This window comes from Rhipicephalus sanguineus, chromosome 2 (assembly GCF_013339695.2).
Source record: "Rhipicephalus sanguineus isolate Rsan-2018 chromosome 2, BIME_Rsan_1.4, whole genome shotgun sequence".
Taxonomy (NCBI): domain Eukaryota; kingdom Metazoa; phylum Arthropoda; class Arachnida; order Ixodida; family Ixodidae; genus Rhipicephalus; species Rhipicephalus sanguineus.
In genome coordinates this window covers 210,525,757-210,549,826 of record NC_051177.1, presented here as the reverse complement: position 1 = coordinate 210,549,826, position 24,070 = coordinate 210,525,757, and the positions used below count along the sequence as shown (strand labels likewise).

The following is a 24,070-nucleotide window of genomic DNA, read 5'->3' as shown; positions in this document are numbered from 1 at the left end:
CGAGAAGAATCTCTTCGACCCATTTCTATGTCCAGGACAAGCTTTCCACGACAGCACGACAACCCGCAGGATAGGCCTTATGAGTGCCAACTGTCACATCTGTAGCATCTGTGGTCGATCAAATTTGTGGTGTGTTATTGTGTCAACAAAACTCTTTGCAGTGGCTCCATTTGGAAAGCGGGAAATCAAATCGACAACGAAAGTGAAGGTGTGGATGGCGTGGTCACCACTCGAATAGCGGTTTGCAGTTCCCATGTCTTCAGAATCGCACATGTGCCCAGGAATTTGAACATAGTGCCCATCACACGGAATTTCAGTGCCCGTTCGACACTGTTTTTGTTTCATACGGAGAAGCCTGCATTATAGCGGAGGTCCGAAAAATTACGTACATTCTTGATAATTCAAACTCGAGGGGACCTCAGGATTTTGTTTAGGATTATCAGAAGTTCTCCAAATATGACTCAAGGCAACATACCAACTAGCATTGTGATGTTTATTGTTTCTCAGGGCCGCAAAATCATAGACAGCTCTGCATGATTGAAAGTAAAGCTTTTAGACATCAGCGATCATACTAGTGCTCGTTATTATACAACGCATCATAGCGTGTGCAATTAAGGGACAAAATGTGTTGTGTCCCATGACAGCCAGTGGTCCCTTCCTAACCTTAGGACACTTTCCCGCATAACACCAGTGTACTACGGCAAAAGTGACTAAGAAGCGTTCGACACGTAGGTAACTGGCCAAGACGAGACAGTCAGGTTTTTTTTTTTCTTCAGTCAGTATGCCACTGTTGGTGCATGCCACCTGGCTAGCTTGGCCGCTTTGCAGGCAGGCATTCAGCTTTATTTGCGGATGTTAGTTACGTAAAAACACGAATGTTCAGCTAGATACAACAAAGGTATCAGATGTTTCTAGGCATGGAAAGCAAAAAGTTTGAATTAACCGAATTTGAGCAGCGGGACAGTTTGAATTAAGCAGCTTTAAAATAAATTGATAACAGTGGGCCAACCAAAAAATTTTAATTTGTTTGAATTAACCGAAATTTTGAATTATCAGAGTTTGAATTATTGAGAGTCTACTGTTGCTGGCGACTCTCCGTGAGTGTGGTTTCTTTTGTCACTTTTTTTCCCTGCGTACATTTTGTTGGCAATGCAGGTTCTTGTACTTAACCTTTTAACATTTGGAAACTTGAGGGAGGAGGCTACCTTCAAAAAGCAACTTTTTTTGTTTCTTGAGATATCTTAATGATATTTTCAGGATAGACTAATAATAGCAAAGCCATTTGAATAACCACAAAGTTTCATGCAGTTATGTTAACTGGTTCCCAAGTTACAGCCCTGTGTCAGAGTAGTCCACATGGGGCCCTTCGTCAGGGCCTGGAGAAGTTGGAAAATGTGCTAGCACTGTGAAATTCACTACGAAGTTTCCTGGATGGGTACCTTAGGGCAAGAAAAAGCCCTTTTTTTAAATTTCCTTGCTAAAAAATTTTAGCAGAGCACTGAATCTAGTGTTGCTCATTAGGCTTGCATCAATGAAATTTTAATTAATTATTACAAATTACAGACAATATATGTAAAAAATGCCTTTGTCTTGCCCTGAAAAATTTCTTCAGATGCATAATAAAGAAAACTTGATGGAAATCTGATGAATGGTTCCAGAGATATCTCTCGACTAAGCAGCCTCACCAGACAAAGAAGTAATTTAGAGATATCGGGCTTCGGAAGTTTCGATCACATATCTTGGCCTAAAATGACCCTGCAGATTAAAAAAATGCATTTTTATTGACTTCTATCCTTTGCCACCTTTCCTGGTTTTGTTTCCTTGTTTTCGTACAAGTCGGGGTTCTGATTGCCAAGGTTGATTCGAGACGCCAAGCACATTTCAACTGTGCATTCATGTGCCGCTGGCGCATGCTGGAGATAATGAGCGCTGACACCGTCGATGCAATCATCCTTACCGATAGAGAGGCTGCTTCGCTGAGAAAAGGGCCGTCAGAATCGTTGTTGGCGGCGCGCTTGACCACGGTAACGAAGCTTATACAACGGTTCAGCGCACCAACCCACCAACGCATGTAGCTTCGGTCATGCCACCACCACTACCGCCAAGAGTGGTAAGAAAATGCTGAGGAATTCACGAACAAAACAAAATCAAGGTGGCGCCGATCGGTTGAACGGGGTGGGAATGGTGCTCGCTCGAAGTTGGGCTTGTTTCGGCGCTTGTTCAGCCTGTGCTGAAGCTGCAGCAGCTCGTTATTAACCGATTTGACATACTGTTACGATGTATTAGGCGGTCATAATTACAGAAAGGTAGTTTATAATACGTACAGCCCAAGTATACGGTTTTTGAAAATCGTGTTCATCGCAATTTTTTAATTTTTAAATGGCACGTTGCCCCTTAAACGAAGGCAAACACCTTGGCTCCACATCTCGGTTCTCAGACATGCTCACTCAACATGTTTTGCATTCTTTCAGCCTTGAAAAAAAGTTGTATTGGTCATAGCGCGGTACCGCATATAGTGAAGATATTCTAGACTCCAGCGACTTACGTTATAACTGGTCTACCCTGTAAGTACTGTATTTACTTGCGTAACGATACCACTTTTTTCCTCGAAAGAGAGACCGAGACTTGAGGGTGCAATCATTATGCGGGGTAAAATTTCCAGGAGAAGAATCACGTTGCAGGTCAGAAGGCACAGACTCACTTCAGTTTGCATGAACTGCTCCACAGAAAGCATGGCACATACGCAGGGGACAGTCGAAAATCCCTTCAACTTCATTTCCTTTTCTCTATGCTATATGAAAGCAATTTAGCTGAAGCCACATTGTTCCTGAAAAAGTATTGATCAGCACAGACGATTTCAATGGAGCTCAAAATCATGCAAGAACCGGAATTCGTAGAGGCGTGTCTAGTCTGTCCTGCAGTCAAGCACCACTGTCTTGGTATACAGTCGCCAACCGTTTACTCAGACTCGGCGGGAACCACTGAAAACTCCAAATAATCCCAGCTTGAAATTGACTCATTGGTGAATGTTCAACATACAATAACTTTTGTTCCAATGGGTTTAGAACATCCATTTTTGTTGCACTGCACTCAGTTCTGATTTCATATTATTGTGGTATGCTGATTTATTTTGTAACTCTCTCAGCTTAGAAAAAATCGTGCTCCCCAATGGGCACATGAAATATTTTGTATTTTAAAAACTACATACCAGAAAAATAATTGCATATTTGAAATCAGCACACAATTGTACATAAACTCAGGGAGTTTCATCAAAATCGATTGAGATATAAAAAATATTTAAGAGCAGTGTCCTCCCTTAAGTGAAGTTTGTTTCATATGCAGACCTCCACTTCTTTGTTCCTATGACAATTTGTGCCACTAAGCTACCACAGTGACAGACAGCTTATCTGACACAGACAACACTCTGTCCACAACAGAAGTGGACGCACCAGTGAAGAAGTCGAAGGCGTCTTTCTGGAAGGCAAGGTAGAGGGCCTCAAAGGCCTTCCACATGTCGGCCGAGAGAGGGCCCCGGCAGGAGAGAGAGTAGAGCAGAGACAGGGCCTCCTCGTAGAACTCCAGCAGGGACTGCCCCAGCACCTGACCAACCAGCAGCTGCAGCAGAGTGGGCTCCAGCATGGCCACCAGCTCACGCTGTTCCTCCAGCACAGTCACCAGGGTGTCCAGCGTGTTCAGCACCCCCATGGCCACCATCGCCTTCTCGTCACCGTCCCCACCAGTCTCCACCACTTGGGTGAAGGTAGCCACCTGCAAGATGGCCGTTCACATTCACTGCCAATCGCAATGACTCCTCCTTACTGCGAGGTCACCTAGGACACCAACTGCATTTTACCACCGAAAGTTCGGCCATGGCAGTGGACTCCATCACGTGTAACGTATAGCAAGAGCCATCATTTTCAGCACCCCACAGCATGCCATTTGAATTTCCAGCCTGTCACGTTTCACCCCTTAGGTAAGAACCTCTAGGTGACAATCTCTTGTCGCCTGTTATATTAATGGGCCCAAACAAACTGCATGATGCATACTCACCATTGCCACGATAGCGGCGTAAGTTTTTATATTATCCCAAATGGTAAAACAGAAATCTGCCTAATATCTACTCAGTTTTATATAAGGGACAACTGTAACGACCTCCAGATCGTAGTTTTTACTTTCAATGACCATAAACTACCACTAATGTAAACATTCTCCCAAAAACTCAAGTTTTCCCAAATTCCTTCTTCCATTTTGTCTATTAGTGCAAGGCCCCGCAGAAAACAAGTGAGAATATGCAGCAAAAAACAAAAAAACTTGCCAGATGTTGAGTCATCTCTGCAGCAATAGGTGCAATGTCATCAGCGTACATGCAGACAATCTTCTGCATGACGTTGGTCAGATCATCGTTCTCTGTCTCCCGGATTATCTTCAGTAGCTCCATGGTAATCTCTTTGATCTTAGGCTTCACGGTCGCTTGCGCTGCATTCAGACATATAGAAACAATGCAAGACATTGGACAGGCCCTGCAACATCTTCCTAAGTTAATTACAGAACTGTATTACTAATGGACTATGTTGCTTCGCAAATCTGCAGCTGCAATTTTTTCTCTTTTAAATCTGTCAAGTACAAGTGGTGCTATCCCACAAAATGCACTTTCTCTCTCTTATGTCGACCCATGTGCACTGGGAGGTACACGGGGTGTGCAAAGGGAAAACTTCAGATTTGCATTTTCTAAAGCCCAATTTTCTCATAGTTTTCGATGACAGCACACTAGTAAAATGCTTTTTTTTCCAACTTCTAATGCTTATTTTGGTCTAATATTTCACCATGACTTAAAACATGGTCTCAGGATTGCAGAAAAAAATCAATTGAAAAATTGAACAATTTGACCAAATTTATCATTCCCATTGCCACGTCCCCCCCCCCCCTTAACGAGGCGATGACGAACTTCCTGCAAGTGATGCGCACTCCGCGACGCTCTAGCAGTCCGGGCAGAGGACAGAAGAACGTTTGGGTGGTTGCCCAATAAAAGCGTGCAGTATGGTTACAACAGCGCTGCACTTGCTGTACCGTACACTTGCGTTTAGCGTGATAGCGCCAACGCAAAGAGGTTTCTCGTCGCCCGCAACCAGCAATGCTCAACTCCGCAACAGCGAACTGCTTTTGTTTCTACAAAGTGGCGTGTGCTTGAACACGGCCCCGCAAAACGAGGCGGCAGCGATCGGGGGGCCCAGCGCGTTCAGGTTGTCGCCTATGGAACAGGAGTTCCATTTTCACAGTAAATAAAACAGGAGTTCGATTTCCCGAGAGATGAACGGGGTTGCAGCATCCAACCAATCACATTAGAGGCAGTTCTATTTAAGCAGCTATTCCGTTTAAGAAATTTCCGTTTACTGAGAAAGTACTGTATGCCCTATGTCATATCTATAATATGCAACCCCTTGCCCCTCCTTTTCGATGTTTTACTTTTGTTTGGGTTTTTTTTTTTTAGAATTTATGGACAACCACACTCATTGTGAAGCTGGGGTGCTCTGGCAGGAACTTAACGTCGCTAGGTGCTAGCATAAGATCCCAGCAAGCCAGCTTTCTGAATGGCTTTTTTGGTAATGTAGAAGGATGATCTTGCCTCGAGTGTGCAACGTTTCTCGAGAGACAGCACAGTGGCAGGTGGAGCCATCCCTCACCTTTCTCCTGGCAGGTGAGGCAAGCCTGAAGGGCTATGGCTGCCTCGACACGTACTGGAAGTTCCGAATCGTGGAGGAGGCAGTGGGTGAGCAGCTCGACAGCACGCAGCAGGTTGGCCTCGGTGCGGAAGGGCATCTCGCAGAAGTAGTGAAGCACCCAACAGGCCCGAGCCCGCAGGAAACCCTCGGAACTGCCGAACTCCGGGTAGACGTGAGCCACCAGCATTGCCTCCATTTGGTCCTGCACAGGAACAGAAAGGAAGAGCTCACCTCTGGAAGCCACTCAAGGCATCCAGCGTCAAATGTTTACTCAAACTCTACATAATCAAAACTACAAAATTTAGGCCATGTATCATACTTACTCAAATCTAGGCCAATAGCCTTTTTCTTTTTTCATATACAGTGAAACCTCATTAATATGTACCCGATGGGAACACTATAGCGTATAAACGCGTGTAAGGGCCGCACCCCGTTTTTTTGAAGTGCATATTCTAAAAAAAAAAAAATCTGCGTAAGGGCCGCATCCACACTTTCCTCAACCAATACGTATTCAAAATGCGCGCGCGCGTAAGCTTCTAGGCGTAGTCGATAGATGGCACAAGGAAACGCAACCATCATCATCGTCACCGGAGTATATATATATATATATATTTTTATTTTATTCGTGTTAGGATGTTCGTGAAGTGGGCTAAAAATTTTAACTTTTTTATTAGTATTCATAGACCCGCCAACTAAAGGTTAAAGCAGGATTTTATCTTTAGCTTCTCACATCTCTATACAAATGCGCTATCGGCGCTATCTATATCGGCATTAGCATGACCAACTTTGGCATGGTGTTCGTGTTGTTCGGGTTGTGCAGTTCAGCCAGCCATTTGCTGTAGTTTTCTGCACTGTTCGATGACCTTCGTGCTAGCTTGTTTTCTACACGGCGTTCACGTTTTGGCAAGATGGGCAAGTACCTGAATAGCTACACTGCTGGCTATAAGTTGAAGGTGATCGAGTATGCTCTCGAGCATGGGAAACGTGCCGCCGGCAGAAAATTCGACGTTGACGAGAAGTGTGTTCGACGTTGGTGTGCTCAAAAAGAAGCCTTGCGAAACACCAACAGCACTAAGTGCGCTTTCCGAGGAGAGCAGTGCAAGTTTCCCAATTTGGAAGAAGACTTGCTCCGCTATGTGAGTGAAGTGTGGAATGATGGTCTTGCACTGACAACGGACATGCTGCGTGTGAAGGGACTAGCCTTGGCGACTGTACTTGGGTGGATCCTATCTGCGTGGAGCTCGCTGTCGACGGACATTGTGTCCTGAAGTTTTAAAGTCACCGGGATATCTAACAGCTTGGATGGCACGGAAGATGACTGCTTGTGGGAATGGGAATGAAAAACTTTATTGGTGCAAAGAAATTCTCCCGGCGAAGGTGGAGCCCTCAGTCCAGGGCCCCTGTGGCCTTTGCCATCTTGCGCGCTCTGTCGATCAGCTTGAGCTGTTCTTCAGGCTTCGAGCAGGACAGCGCAGCCTCCCACTGCTCCGGTGTTGGTGTGTTGTTTATTGGCACATCCTTTGAGTGTTGGCAGGCCCATTGTAACATGATAAAGTGTTGCATGTTCCCCGCATAGCGGGCATTTGTTGTCGTATGTAGTCGGATAGATTTTGTTAAGTAGACTGAGATTTGGGTATGTATTAGTCTGCAGCTGTCTCCAGGCAACCGACTGCTCTTTACTGAGGTCTTTGTGGGGAGGAGGGTAAATCTTCCTCAGGGCTCTTTGATGTTCTAGAATAGCAAGAAATGTCGTATACTGCAATAAACGCTCTTCATTCGCTAACTGGTGCGTTTTTACTTTTAAAAAAATGTCGCGTGTATGGGCCGCACCCTGAAAATTGGCCGTCATTTCTTGAAAAAAAAAAGAAGTGCAGCCCTTACACACGTTTATACGGTAACTTATGTGGATTGAGAAAACCTTTCCTCTGCACCTCGTCCCCCAGCTAGCACGCTGTGGTGGCCCCGTGGGAGTCGATCGCCGGGAACCACCATTAAACGGCACCATGGCGGCCATGGCCACGGTGCCGGGCTTTGTTTCCCGCGCAAGCCATGCTTCCGATGTTTCTCCTGCCTGGCGGCGAGGTGGCTGCACGCCACACTAGTACACATCACTGTGTCACAGTCTTCCTAAGTGGCCACCAGTGATGGCCACCGGGCCTCCTCCTGCACCTGACACTCTCTTCTGCCTGGCGCTAGTTCACAGCACAGAGATGCTCTCAGGCCTGCAAGGAGAGGGTCCTGCGCTGCTTTAGCAGGAGACTTCTCATACAGTGCTCAAGGGTCCCCTTTGTGTGGCAGCTGATAGCGCCGCAGGCAAGCGTGCTTAATCCGGCCTTGCGAAGTTACCCTGTTCGGCCCGCAATCTCCAACTGCCACAATGTGCTGCATCTTGGGTTAACAAACCCAAGTTTGTTCACGATCTGCCTTGAGTGCCTTTTCTGTGCCACGTTGGAGAGTTGACCCTCCATTGTTTCAGGGTGTTTCGAGAAATGTGTCCGAAGATCTTCAAAAATAAGAAAAATAGAATATTTGCTTACTACCTTCATAATTACTTTTCCTGTAGCAGCAGACATCTTGAGATGGCAGTAATTAAAATTAAACTGACCTTTTGATTAGCTGAGACATTAAATAACTGCAGATGTGGTCTTGTGAAGCAATCGTGCTGTAGACTGCATAATTTTCCTGCACAGTTTTTGCATTACAATAAGCTTGCTTTTTCATCTGTGGCTGGTGAACAGAAAGTTTTTTTTTTTTTGTAAGTCAATAGTAGTATTCACATTCAGAAACATTAGAAAAATATTCAATTTTTTTTCGCAATAGAATTTTATTATTTGAATTCACTTTGAAGTTAAAAATTCATTATACACACCTCTACCTTTTTTTTGCGACACATAAAAATTGATTAGAAGTGGTGACTGAAGGTAGCTTGTCAGGAACCGAGTGAAGGAATAGGGAAGCACTAGCACCCACCTTGTACATGCGGCGCTTGAGCAGTAGGGTGGCCACAGTGCCAACCAGGTGCAAAGCACCGTCCTTCTGCCGGGGGGAGCAGGCCGGACTGGTAAGCAGGGCCACCACGAAGGCCATGGCACGCTGCAGCACACCCTTGCGCTTCTTGCACACCATGTGCACCAGGCTCTGGGCTGCCGTCACAGGCGACAGGAAGTCCTCGAACACATCTGCTCAAGCACAAGAGAACAGCATTCATAGCTCCCCCTGGCACGGTGAACGCCACTACAAGGCCCAAGCAAGTCTGGCAAAGGCCAAAGGTTTTTCTTGTATTTGGTCTGCTAGAGGATTCAACAAAGGCTACAATGGGTGACGTAAGGGCAAATTCACAGTTGGACGCTCTCTATTGTGCAAGCAAACATGATTCTATCGGTGACGACAGGGGTGCATTCACAGTAGAGCTCTTGTATCGTGCACACAAGCCAGCTCCTTTCTCACAGGTTTGTTCCATGTTCATGCATGGTGCCAAATTATTTGGCAAGCATTTACTCAAAAGTGAGTACACTGTGCAAGCTACAAACATGGACGTATATTACGTGGAAAAATATGGTGATTAGCTTCCATTAGAATCGGGAATCACACTCACAACTACAACAGCATGTGTGAAAGTTCGCAAGGTTCGCCAAACTCATTGCCCTTAGTATGCCTCATGTAAAACAAAGAACATTCACCGCACTGGCTCACAAGGCGAGGCGGCAATCGCAATACGGAAGCCTGGTGATAGCGTATGTGTCTACGCCAAACTTGCCACGTGCATACACATGCTCACGGACTTGAAGCAAAAAGAACGAAGGAAAACAATATACACAGGACATAAAAAATGAAGGCAGCTTCGCACTAGGGGTGCCAAGCCTGAAGGAGCTGGGCAGCCTTCTTTGCTTCTCTTCATTTTTCTCCTTTTTTACAAAAGAAACCAAAGTCCCCTTAGCCTTCTGCAAATGAAAGGACCCAGGAGAGAGAGCCAGTGAGCACATACCGTACTTGAGCCGAATGTACTCGTGCGGGTCCGTTTTCCACAGTTCATCGTCCTGGTCATTGTGGCACAGCAAGGGAAACACCACTTCCAGCACAATGCCCTATGTGAGAAGAGCAGGCATGAAAAACCGTCAGTTTAATCTTTTCTTTCCTCAATGCTGAAAATCACAGCACTACTTTTTTTAGTGTTTCGCAAGTAAAAAAAAAATTGCAGGCAGTTTGCACTGAGTCGCGCAAAGCTTGTCACAGCGACGCACGGGCTCGTCGCCGCTCGTACTCCCTGTCGACCAACACGTCCAGCTTCGAGATGCGTGGCTTCCTCCTCGGGAGTACGCACTTTCTTAAGACGCGCCATGACTCTCTGGACACGACTGGGCACAGCCAGGCTATGCACTATAGAACAGCGGTTGCGCGCGGTATCTCCGTTGGTAGACATGGCTTAGCTACTGCACATGCCAGGTGGTGGAGCAGTATCTGGTCACTAGACGACGCGATGCTTGCTTTCTCTTTCTTTTGATCTCTTTTTCTCTTGCTCTACTTCTTTCTCGTTCTCTCATTGATCTTCCCTGTCTCTTTTCCTTTCTGCATTTCTTTCTCTCCATTTCTCTTTCTCATTCTTGCTACGCTTCACCCTCTCCCCTCTTCCTCACACTCCCCTTTCCCACCCCCTTGCTACACTATACTGTACAAGGCTATGCTATGCACTGCTAGTGCGCCTGGATAGCAGTGGTTAGGATGCTCGCCTTCGGATCGAGGGTACGCGGGTTCCAATCCTGCCTTAAGGAATAAGAACACTAGCTATGGATAAAGGTTTTCACTGGTTTTCTCAGCAAAAGATCACAAAATGCAAGAAGCAGCAGTCTTTCGAGGCAGAATCGATTTAAATTAATGCAACAGAGATTTCACGTGGACACTTTCCTCCACAAATTCATGTACTCAGATGCACAATTTTGCATAACAGCTACTGTCACGTGAAACGCTCCTTCATTTACATACAATAATATACAGTATTATAATATATATAATATTATTGTAAATATACATATATATACACACACAAACACACACACTCACAGGGTGCCCCAGCTACTAGCCAGAGTTTAAAAATATGTCGACACACTCTATGACGATGCGACCAAATGCATGTTGCCGACTGTTGCATGGAGTAAGTCGCAATATAATTTTCTTTTTAACTGCCTAATTAGGTATTTTAATTAACTAACTTTTGAAGCAACAAGGCTGGGCAAAAAATTCCAATGAGAATGTTGCTGATCGGTTTGCAAAACATCCTATTATAAAGTTAGAAACTTTCTATCTACTATTAAGGTGGCGGTCCCAATCCAGAGTAGTTTCTTTTTGAGCCACCAGAAGACGCCATCAAATCACGTTAGGAAAAAAAGTCATATTTGGAAATTTGAATGAAGGCGCACCGCGGCCGTATGTTTTCGTGAAAAGCTGCATGTCATCTCACTGTGCCTGTGCATCGCCTTACTTTTGGGCGTAGTGTTTGGTGCTAATCCGTTTCTTTCGAACTGTCCACAAGAAAACCGCAATATCAACCTTTTCTTTGTCTGACAAGCATAAAACTCAGGGGCAGCCACTGCAGCACTTTTTCTTGCAGAAAGGCGAGATATTTTATCATGCCTCTTTATAGCTTAAGAGAGAAACAGATAAGCACCACCCATTGCACGCACACATTAAGCTATCTACCCATGTATTTCAGAATGCTTGCCGATCTTTCTGACCATAGGCTTCCCAAGCATCGCTTAGTGGCACTGCTGCTCTTGACAGGCAGCGCCATCTCTGGCAGAAAAATAGAAACTGGGAGCGTACAACGCGCGTTTTCCGTTCTTGCCACCACGCTGCCGCTCGCTTCCGTGCACGTGCAGAGCTCTCATGGTACAGTAAAACCTCGATGATACGAATCTCGCGGGGTTTCCAAAAATATTTGTATCATCCGAAATCCGTATCACCAGAAAACATGGGAAATTAGCATGCGATAAAAAAAAGTTGGCATACGTTTTGAGTTAGTGTTTCTCAGGGCCGCAGCGACGTCATGAACAGCTCTGAATGATTGCCAGTAACGTTTTAAGACGTCTACGATCATACTTGTACTGGTAAATATAGGGTGCATGCGCGCGTGTGTAGTTTATGAACCAGATGTGTTGTGCCCCGTGACCGCTAGTAGCCCCTTCCTAATCTTACTACGCTTTTCACATGACACCTAAGTACTGCGGCGAAAGTGACTCAAGCGCTTTGCACACGATAGATAGAGGCCAAACTCCTTCGCCAAGACTGTCCGCTTCGTCTCTTGGAGCCTTCGTCCACGTTTCATAGGACTTCATGACGGATGCGCAGCCCAAGTTTCAGCCTTGTTTCATAAAACGTCTGATTGCGGGGACTTGGCTTGCATCGACGTGGCAGGCATGTGTTAACACAGTACAAAGACGCTGCTGCCTCGAGCACAGAAGCACGCGTCAACACGTCGAAAAAAAATCGGCAGATCCCACGCAATGTGGGAATCGATGTAATGCGAAGCAGCCAGCATGGAGCTGCATACATCGTCTTGTATGTCATAGAGGCTAATGAAGTCATTCATGTCATGACATCTAGTTCGCTATATATGGCGAGATTGTCATACATGCATGCATGTAAAATCTGGTATATGCCACGCTAATGAAACATCTATTCTGCTACATATATACGATGCGTGACCTGCTATTTATGTTCGTCACGTACTCCTGTTATGCCATACGAATTTAAGTATATATATCCCATTAACAACATGGCCGCGAGTGCACCATGAGCGTGGCATCTTAATCATACCCTACATGACACGCATTTTATGATTTTCGTGTTACCACCTGTTATTTATGTTCGTCATGCAGTCACATTGCGCAATACCAATTTTGATGTATATCAAGCTAGCGAAACGGACGCCAGACACCATGATCGTGGCACGTATGTCATGCTGTACGTGACATGCGTGTCATGGTTTTCATATTAACTCCTGTTATTTATGTTCGTCACACAGTCACGTCGCGAGGTACCATTTTTGGTGTATATAAAGCTAGCGAAACGGCCGCCAGCTCACCATGAGCATGGCACGTAAGTCATGCTGTGCATCACATGCATGTCATGATTTTCATGTTACCACCCGTTATTGGTGTTCGTCACACCGTCACGTCGCGCAATACCAAGTTTGGTGTATATCCAGCTAGCGAAACTGCCGCCAGCGCACCATGAGCGTGGCACGTAAGTCATGCTGTACATGACATGTGTGTCATAATTGTCATGTTACCATCTGTTATTTGTGTTCGTCACATAGTCACGACCCGCTATACCAATTTTGGTGTATATCAAGCTAGCGAAACGGCCGCCAGCGCACCATGAGCATGGCACGTAAGTCATGCTGCTACATGACATTCGCGTCATGTTTTGCACGTTAGGACCTGTCACTTATGTTCGCCATACACTCTTGTCACGCCATACTAATTTCGGTATATATCAAACTAACGAAACGGCTGCGAGAGCACCAAAACAGTGGCATGTAAATCATGTCGTTCATGACATGGATATCATGATTGTCATGTTATGACCTGTCATTTACGTTCGTTATAAGGCCATGTTACGCCATACCAATTTTGGTGTACATCCTATTAACGAAACGGCCAGGAGAGCACAAAGTCGTAGGCAGCTAGATAGATAGATAGATAGATAGATAGATAGATAGATAGATAGATAGATAGATAGATAGATAGATAGATAGATAGATAGATACGCTCAAAGTCGCAGAAGTTCGCTAAGAAATGCTTCGCATTTAAAAAGCGCGACGTCAACGTTATCTGTAATCTAAACGCGAAGGCGCATAAAGGCCTCCAAAATTTGCGCGCACTATCTCGGAGGCAACGACGCACCGCTGATGGTCGCGCAGCGCACATGCCCGCGCCCGCGCGTGACTGCCGCGTCTTCCGCGACAGCGCCTGTTCGTACCTGTGCGCTAGCGTACGTTCGTATCAAACGTCGCGGGGTGCAAATCGGTTCGCAACAACCGTACTCCAATACATTGCAGGCTAATGGGCCTTGGCCGGGACCACAGAAAAATTCGTATCACCCAGAAATTCGTACGAGCCGTGATCGCATCACCGAGGTTTTACTGTACATTCGCGTCGCCTCACAATCTACCACCTGCAGCGCGGCTTCAAAGAGGTCTCTGAGCTGGATAGGCACTTCCGAAAAGCGAACTTGATAAAAGGAGAAAGGCTCGTCAATCACGTTTAAGGTGAAGAGCAGACAATCGACGACAACGACGCCTGACTCAACGCAAAATGCATTTTCAAAGTCACGATAACACCCTGTAGGATGTATACTTCGATGTACGACTCATTCTGTCACATTGAAGATACGTAATGGTCCATATGAACTGCGAAGTGAAGCCGTGCACACTATCGATGTTGTGCGTTGTGGAGTATGAAGCATATGATTATTGTTTTGATATGGCATGCTTGTACTGGCAGCCGTGTACTTTAGTGAACAAACGTTTGCGCTGTGCGAAAAGAAAGAAATTATACGGCCATTGTACTAGAAAAGCCTGAGAAGGTTAGAGTCAAGACCTCCGTGCCGCTGGAGCATCACCCGGCGATTTAGACGCGAGGCAGCTAGCTGAGCTTTAACTACTGCGAGGAAAGTTGAACTGCTCGCCTGATTTTTTCGGCTCTCGCGTCATGCTTGCACTCTCTTTTTATGAGAATATCGACTTTAAAGGAGCATAAAACCTGCTGCACAAACACGTCCGTTCTGGCGTGATAAAGCAGCCTTCCCGAAGCATAAATTGCAGGCGCCGAACTTTTGACAATGTGCGGAGTTCAGTTGAATTCAACCAACCGCGGTATAACGCTAGTGTGAACGTTCGACAGCAACAGGTAGGTCTCGCAAACACGGGAACCAAAACACAAAGTTGATTCAGCTACAACCGTAACAGGACTTTCACAATGCGAGAAGCCAGCAAGTAATCACCGTATTTACTCGCATAATGATCGCACTCGCGTAATGATCGCACCCCTAAATTTTGTCGCCTAAATTCGATTTTTCTTTTTCCCCGCGTAATGATCGCACCCCGAACTTGCCGCATCGATATGTCGTGTGTGTACCAAGTCTAGCCGATGATCATCGCGTTTATCATCTGTCGAATGTTGCGTTAATAACTCTTCCAAACTCGCCAAGTGAACTGCACGCACCAAACATATTCGTAATTTTTGCCCACCGTTGCCGGAAACGTGCCATTTAGGATTGCAGTAAAGGCAAATGCCGCAGTTTTCACTGAATGCCCGCCATGTGTTTTATGTCTGTGGCAGCTGAACGCGCCCATCTTTGTTTCTGTGATCTGAAAGCAGGCATCGCTACGCTAATGCCGTAAATTTACTGATTTACATGAAAGCATTCCTTATTTAGACAGAAGAGACTGTTTTGACGCGCGTGACGTACTCACAACCACCGTGACTGACGAAAAGAAGAAAAAAAAAATGCGGTCGCTTCGCTCTGTGGGCCGCCATGTTTGTTTTGCTATCCCGCACTGTTACAGCGGCGGCCGCCTGTTGGTCGACCTGTTGTCATCCTGCAGCAACAAGCTGCCGACGCATTCCCATAATTCCCGAAAAAGCCGTGTCGCCGCCATCCCAGCCGCCCGTCACGGCGTCACCTGACACCACGTTTTTTTGGCTGTGCTTTGTGATCGTCTGTTGAAGCGCCGTTTCACCATGGGGCGGTATGCGAGCTTTACTGCCGCGTTCAAGCTGAAGGCGCTTGATTACGCGCTAGAGCACGGAAACCGCACTGCCGGCAGACATTTCGGTGTCGACGAAATCCGGATCCGATATTGGAAAAAACAGCGCGAGAAGCTCATGGCTACGAACAGCACGCGCCGGGCTTTCCGCGGACCCAAAACGGGCAAGTTCCCTGACATCGAAAAGGCAGTCCTCGAATACGTGAGGGACATGCGCAAAGACGGCTGTGCCGTGTCGTTAGACATGGTACGGACGCAGGCGCGCACAGTTTCCCGGAGGCTGGGAATAGCCACAAAGGACTTCCGCGCCAGTTCCGGCTGGACGACACGCTTCATGCAGCGGAATGGACTGTCGCTGAGGCGGCGGACGTCGTTGTGCCAGCGACTTCCATCCGCGTACGAAGACAAAGTGATCGATTTTCACAGGTTCGTCACGAGGATACGCCAGAAGAACGGTTTCCTGCTGTCACAGATAGGCAACGCCGACCAAACGCCGTTGACGTTTGACATGCCTCGAAGCACTACTGTGAACGAGAAAGGTGCTCGAAGTGTGCTCGTGAAAACGTGTGGTGCGGAGAAGCAGCGGTGCACTGTGATGCTCGCAGTGACGGCAGACGGGCGGAAGCTGCCGCCGTACGTGATTCTGAAGCGGAAAACAATTCCGAAGGGAAACTTTCCCCGTGGCATCCACATCCGCGCTCAAGCAAAGGGTTGATGACGGCAGACCTCATGGTCGATTGGATCAAGACGGTTTGGGGGCGAAGAGCAGGAACGCTTCTGCTTCCTTCACTTCTTGTGCTGGACAGCTTTCGGGGCCATCTCGTTGACAGTGTCCGTACCGAGCTGAAGGAGCGGCGCACGGAAATCGCAGTGATCCCTGGGGTTCTAACTTCGCTGCTACAGCCTCTGGACGTGTCACTGAACAACCGTTCAAGGTCAACGTCCGGAGGCTGTACGCAGAGTGGATGGCGGTGGGCGACCACGATTTCACGCCAAGTGGCAAAATCAGGAGGCCCTCCGTGGAAGTCCTCTGCTCATGGATTCTCGAAGCGTGGAGTATCATTTCCGACGAGGTGGTCGTCAAGAGCTTTAAGAAGACTGGCATTTCCAACGCGCTCGACGGGACAGAAGATGACCGTCTGTGGGACAGTGAAGACACTGCCGATTCCGACAGGGAATCGTGCGGCGACGACACTGACGCCAGTGACGCTTCGGACTCAGAATGAACGTTAGGGGGTCAGAGAGTTCAAAAATAAAAGGGCAGTGTTCCATGCATGTAGCTCCTGCATAATGCGTGCATTTTTTACAAAGGTAAGCCTTACTCTACTTTTATTTTTGGTTATGTTCATGATAGCTATCGTAAGAATTCAGATTAGCGACTTCTTTGCATTTTCGGTGCTCAGATTATTGTTTCACGGAAAATTTACCCCGCGTAATGATCGCACCCCGAAGTTGGCGTCAATTTTTTTGAAAAAAAAGTGCGATCATTATGCGAGTATATACGGCACTACTGTAGTCGTTGCGTGCATGCGCCGTGTTACGTACTGATACAGGTAGTCGAAACGAACGAAAGCAGTGAACTGAGACAGCCAAAACAGAAGGCGAGACAGTGCTATCAACAAGGACATACTTGACTCTCCTTACTGCGGTGATCCACGCTTGTCGCCTTTATTTCTCGTGCGACATGTGCGGGAACCGATACAGTTTCACACGTGAATCACGTGCCTTGGTGTTGTCTGCACTGTTGTGGCAGCCCACGACACAGAAGTATTTAGGACCTCGTTTCCACGGGGTCGCTTCTGCTAACGTGAAAGTGCAGCTGTGCACAGCAAGCCTCTCGGTTCAGCGTACCAAGCTGCCAGCACGGACGCATGCGCGAGCGTGTTCCCGCTGCTGAAAAACAGGACGAGTCGGCTGCGGATGCCCCCAGTTGCATCAGAGCTTCTCTCCAGAGCCGCAGCGCGGCGCTGTCGTCGCATCGCAAACTTGAGCTTGGGTTCCCTATATTCTGCTTCGGCACGCCTTCATTCAAATTTCATCACTTCCCAGTCACGTGTGGTTCCAGCATTCCGCTGCGCTTATTGCGCGCCGGGCGCCGTCAGTTTCGATTTCGCCCTTGAACTTCGATGCCGAATATCTCGAACTACATGCAACTTTAGCAATTTCTAAAAAATGGGTATGCCATGAATTATCACTACAACTTTCTAATTAAACTGCCCCGAGGTGAATAATTAAAAGTTAATTAACAAGTTATGTTAATTAGTCACGTCAATGTCATTTTAGCTGCGGGAGAGTATTTCCACCTCAACATGGAACAGGAGCCTGATTGTCATAGATGTTTTATAAAAAAAAAATCTGTATTGCCTAAAAAAATACACCCTGCATATATATATATGTGTGTGTGTAGTCAAAAGTACTGAAATGAAAACAGAATAACTAATTTACTTGTTTTTAACAAAACTAGCTTTGGCTGGTGTCTTTTTCAGAAAATTTAGTGACATGAAACGAACTGACGGACACCCTGTCTGGAGGTTAATCACTTAAAATTAATAAAATAAACAAGCAAGCATTGAAAATTCCCACATATTATATATATATATATATATATATATATATATATATATATATATATATATATATATATATATATATATATAATGTGGCACCATGTTTATTTGAATCCAAGAGCTAGTTCTCCTTTTTCTATTTCTAATGATCATATGGCAAACTCTCAGGTCAGTTGACATTCAAGGATTTAGAAAGGCATGCCAGCTTCTAATCAAAATTTAAACAAGTGCCGCACAGCTAGCACTGCCTAGATATGACAGTATAGTAGCCACTACTAGTTGTGCCAGTAGCCAACTGACTAACAAGGGCTACGCCATCTTTTGACCTCTGTCTGTATCAGTGCATGGCATGGAGTTATCAATATCACTAGTGTAATGACAACAACTAGGTGATGTCACTATAGCGCCGCTTTCAAATGGTAAGCTGTTCAAGCTGCAGAGATTCAGTGAATGCTTAGGCCGTCATGGCTTGTCACATGCCTAACTGTTCACGTAGCGCAAGAATTTGACATGGGACAAGAGAAGCAACGAAGGAACTTGTCCTGTGTCTACTTTTTGCTCTACATGAACAGTTATGCATCACCAACAAGCCAAACTTCACACTCTTGTTACATGCCAACTGGTTACAAACCTCTCACTGCACCTCTCAAGTGGCCATGTGACTAACTTCAAGCTGTATTGTAAGTTATCTCATGCATTTTTGGTTGCAGAAGCCAGCCAACTGATAACTAAGACTTCAGCGCGAATGTGGCGGTGGCCTGAGACGTGATGGCAGCCACCGAAAAATGCACAAATATTCCAGTATGAGTTATCACCCTCTCTTTTATTGCAAAAAGTAACTTCAGCTGTCTGCTTGGCAGTGCAGGTGGTGTACCGCTGTTGTAAGCATACTGCACACATTTAACCCCTTAGACATTTTGGACTAGTGTAGCTACAAATCAAGCAAGCAAAGCGGCAATAGTAGTGTCAAGTTTACATGCTGGATGATGCTAGTTGTCCAGGTGTGCTTCAAAGATTAGCCATTCGAATTTGAAATCGCCAATAGCAGGCTATCGATGGATATACAGACAGGAAAATGTTAACTCCACCGGTCAAGAAACAGCAGCAGGATTTGATATTTTATTTTGTCTTCACTTGTGAGCAAACTGCGACCCAAGAAAAAAGTTGCAAGCTTCCAGTCTCTCATAAGTCTGTAAGCAGTTTCACCACAATGGGGTGCTGTAGACGGATGCACTATAGATTGCAGCCATCCATTGCTCACTGCCCGAAATATTTTTGTTCCACCACTTTCTTACGGCCAGGCACAAAGTGAAAAGGTGCAGGGCCGCCTCTGGCAGTGGGTCACATCCTAGCAGTGAAACACACGCATGCATCTACTAAACAATAGAAACTGCAAAGAGTACATTCCAGGAAGCCTTAACCACAAAAATACTTGACATACAGGTGATTCCATAAGCTTCCGGCCTGACATCTAAAACTCACAGCAATTTCAAAACGGCTGGCTCAGGCACATAACACTATTAGGAAACCTGCAGACGAATTTCAACACGGTGCATCTATTTACGTGAACTGCATGATGCAATAAAAAAGGAGGCGCAAGAGATTTCCATCATAGTGTCTGCCCTGATTCATGAGAACACTCCAGTTATGGCTAGCGTTCTGAAGGCTGCAGCAAAGGTCTGTGGCTTCGAGAAGATCGATCGTGTATCTTATAGCCCGGACCCAGTGCCCAGTGCCCGACCCATCGACCCAGTGCCCGGACCTATGCGGTCATCATAAGCGAGAAGGGTGGAAATGGAAAGGTGGAACTTTGAGCTTTAAAATGACACCAAGATGGCAGTGCTCGATGGCGGGAAGGAGGAGATAGGGTGCCGTGAAGTTTGGAGCTTTCGCGTGATTTTGAGCTTTTTCACCGACAGCACTTATAAAACAATTTTGGGGGGACACAGAGTGTGTTTGCAGCGTAATAGTTATGATACTGCGTTGATTAGGCGTTGTGGATGCCGAAATGACAGCTTTCCAATATCAGAATTTTAGCGCAATTTTCATGATTTGATACCCGCGTCCCACCTTAAGGGGGGACGTGGCAATGAAAATTACCTTGTTATGCTGATATCATAACTGAAATCTGTTTTGAGCTATCTCTTGCAGTTTTTGAGTTACAACACTTGAGAGAGTCTCATTGTCATCCCAAAATTAATCAATGAATTAGACAAAAGTTCGTCAAAATTTTTGTATGAGGATATTCAGCAAGGCCCACTGTGTGCCGTAAAGCTATTCGTTTATTTTTTTAATGTCCAAACGAGCACAGAAAAGATTTTTGAAATGTCCTATAGGTATTTTCTTAACGACAAGTTTTGCAAAAATACAATTATAAAAATTTTTATGACGTGCAGATAAGAATTCATAGCGTTACGGCACTCACCAATGTTTCAGGATCTAAGTGCAAAAAACAGAATGATTATAGCTTCATTAGTTACGAAGTAGCACTGGGATGACCGACAACACCTGCACAAAAAATGGAAGGTGAGAAAACGGAGCTCAAAGTTTTATTTCATGAGAGCAGTTAAATATTAACTTTGAGCGCCTAAAACCCGCCTGGGATGTAGTCCTTTGCCTCTGCAAAGGCATTTTCTTTTGATTTTAATCCAGTTTTTCACTTCTTTGGAGCTGTTTCGTGCACTTTGGTCGCCTTTTTCATGCGCCGTGCATCCTTTTCAGCAGCGCACCACAGGGAGCATGATCCTGGAGTGTACCCAACTTGTGGTGTGATCTAAGTGCTTTACCACAGCCAGCATTAAAACGGCAAACTGCATCTGCCACAGAACCCTGACACTTAGAAGAGAGGCAAACTGTGTTTTGGATTGGAGCGACCAATCACATTGTTGAGAGACTCTATGGCATTTTTGAGTTCTGCCTTGCTGGCATCTTTCCAGAAGTTCCCTTGCAGACAAGCGCTTATATATAGGCAGGAGTGCTGCTTGAACATGTGCAGGAAGCTGCAGCTTGTGTGCAGGTGCTGGTTCCCCCGAGGTTGCCGCAGCATTAAACTTGCACCACGAGTTCACTCCAGTAGGGCAGTGCTCATGGCGAGGCTCATCATCAGTGGACGTAATATGGTAAAAAGTAGCCATGATGGCCTTTTCCATGGCAGGCACATTGTTTGGGTTACTTTTGATGGCCCATCCATAATAGTTGGTGAGCTTCTTAATTAGGCCATGTGTGAGGCGGCCTTCTCTGTCCTTGCTCTTGTTTTTCTCAACGAGGTTGCGCAAAGCCGTACCCATTCTTTTTTTACATGGTTCACACATTCTTTCTTTTGTATGGCTATAAAGCCATATACCTTATCCTCACTGAGGGCACTATACATGCGGCTATCGCCATCGCAAAGGATATTTGTATAGTGGGGCAGATGTTTTTGGAGTGATCGCTGAAACATGGTCTTCGCCGCAATTGTTTCCATCTGCCCTGCATTTGCCTCGGTGTTTTTTTGGCACTTTGGTTCGTGTTTTTCATACCACTCCAAGTATCCATTGTCTTGAGGATTTGGTCCAAGAGCACAGCCTTGGCAGTAGCTGGAGAGCACACAGTGGTCTAAGACAAGGCCAGAGTATAGCTCGATGACACAGCCAACACCGATGTGGCTTGTGTGGCCCCTTGTCATCCAAGTGCCATCGTAGATGACATCAATGTTCCCTGGCGCACATCCAAGTCCCTATATATCTGACGCACCTTCTCTGCGCTTGCTGCCTCTATTGCTGTGGCTGCAGATGCAGTGGCAGGGTGACTACGTTTGCAGTGCAGCCTCCTGTATGACTTATGATGCAGCCCCCTGTGTGAAATATCCATGTGGGAAAAATATCGTTCAGTGCAGTTTGATTTTGCCTACAGACAGCACAGCTCTCCCCTCATGAACGTTTCCTTCAAATGGGTTGATCTGCTGAGGACCAGCAACATCTTGGTGATGACCACTCATTATTATTATCCCACAGTGGTCGCATGTCACTTCCATTTTTGTTGCGAGCCCGAGACAAAGTCCAGTTTCAAAATGAACTGGGGCCCTCCCACACTGGTGGCAGCGAAATTTGGACAGCAGCTTGTCCATCATCACTTTGTTTGCAACAAAAAATGATGCCTCGGGAACAACATTATCGTCACTTTCGCCGTCGTTCATTAGTTGAAATTTCCTCTTTGTGACCGGTGTATCAGATAACGCATTCAAAGCGTCCGCTCGCGTCTCTTCTCGTCGAGCAATCTCTTCATTAGTGAGAGTTGTAGCCGAGATCCGCTGTTGAATACTCGATGCGCGAACATCTGCGGTTGCCAATGTCATGCCGTTGCTCGCAGAAGCGCGGTCACCACTGCTCGTGGACGCGTCAAGGCCGCACGCGTACCCGTCAACTCAGCACGTGGACACATCAACACTGCACGCAGACCCGTCGACTCGGCATGTGGACACATCAACACCGCACGCGGACCCGTCGACTCAGCACGTGGACACATCAACACCGCACGCGGACCCGTCGACTCTGCACGTGGCGCGTCGCTAACACTGGATGCGGACACATCTTCAACGCCACACGCACCGTGAACACAGCCCGCGGTCAGATCGCAAGCACCGCATACGGACGCGTTTTTACAGTCACACAAGGGCAAGCTTTCCCGCTTCCACGTGCGCCGGCAGTTCCTGCTCGGCGAGGTCAGCGGCATTCGCTTCCGTGTCAAGTTTTCTCCTTTTATTCCATGGCTTTCGCCGTTTCCGTACGCGTGGGCCGTTCGGTACTTTGCTCCTTTGGGGCTCATCGCAGAACACAACTGCACGTGGTTGCGGCGATCAACACAGGAAGCCGACAAAACGCGCAGCTCACTCCTGCGCAAAATGCGCGCGCGAAAGCCATTCAAAACATAGCCAGCCAATAGGAGCGCGCATGTGCCCCCATGTGACTATTGCAGCCAATCGCGATGCCACTTTTGCTCTTTTTTTGCTCGCTTTTGCTGGTCTTATTTTTCGTTGGACAAATACAGCCTGCGACTATCTTCAGCTCCGATCTCTCTTTCACGATGATACCAAGATGGCGGCGCTCCGCCGAGCGAGAACCCCGGAATTATCGACGCGGCAGCACCTTCCGAAGCCCGATTTCTCGCGGTTTTTGATGACAACTAACAGATAAGTGGTTTTCTCGATTAGTACCGCGTATTTCGTTATAGTATTTCACTACGAGGTAGAAGAAGGTCCGATGATCGCGAAAAAAAATTAATCCAAAAACCGAAAATTTTGACCAAATTGACTGTTCCCATTGCCGCGTCCCCCTTAACAGATGTAATATAGCATGGTAGTAAGAGTAAAGTAACAACCAGGCGTCACACAATGCAAATTGCAAATGAGTGGGTGGTTTAAAGCTTCCCACCCATTACAAGGGGCTGAAGCCTTATTTCTTCATTGTCATCAGCCACAGCATCACAGAGTGCACACAATGCCTTACAGATGTGTAGCGGTACCTCACTTCTCTGCACAATGATGAATATGGCATGGTGGCTGCCTCCCTACTTTGCATAATTATGATTACTTACGGTGTAGTGGGCACCCTGCAACTCTACTTGCAGTAGTCGCCCCAAGAGAGTTCACAACAGGCCCCAGAAAGGCCAATCCTCCAGCTTTCACTTTGACTGTTCCACGGCAGCCTGGTGTTTTTTTTCTTCATTGTTGTTCTTCAGAACAGGACATGCTTAACTTCTCTCTCTCTGGCAAGTCTAGAATACTAGGAACATGCAGCAGACAACCTATTTCAGATGGTGTTCCTCAACATACTGGTACCACACCATGGCACAGCTTGCACACTCAGCTAAAGCAATGCAAGTTTCTATGTGTTCTGCTCAAGAGTGAATAGCCATGTATGACAGTGGAAATAATGCATGGTGACACTTACCACTATGTGGGGCTCAGGAACTTCCAGGAGAAGGCATGAGACACACTGAAAAGTTTGCAGACAGAAGCGACTGGTCAATGCACAAAGAAA

At 46.4% G+C, this 24,070-nt stretch overlaps 1 protein-coding gene across 2 annotated transcripts in view; it reads right to left on the bottom strand.

The window, feature by feature from the left end:
- LOC119384046 (importin-7) overlaps positions 1 to 24,070 on the bottom strand; it is a 179,212-nt gene that overhangs the window by 79,199 nt on the left and 75,943 nt on the right. The window contains exons 7-11 of one of the 2 annotated variants that reach the window (XM_049412744.1): positions 9,706 to 9,805; positions 8,691 to 8,899; positions 5,682 to 5,922; positions 4,316 to 4,476; positions 3,450 to 3,768 (exon numbers count right to left, since the gene is read on the bottom strand). In XM_049412744.1, coding sequence (XP_049268701.1) covers positions 3,450 to 3,768; positions 4,316 to 4,476; positions 5,682 to 5,922; positions 8,691 to 8,899; positions 9,706 to 9,805 — 1,030 coding nt within the window. The remainder of the gene's footprint in view (positions 1 to 3,449; positions 3,769 to 4,315; positions 4,477 to 5,681; positions 5,923 to 8,690; positions 8,900 to 9,705; positions 9,806 to 24,070) is intronic. The other variant, XM_037652336.2, reaches the window with a different exon arrangement.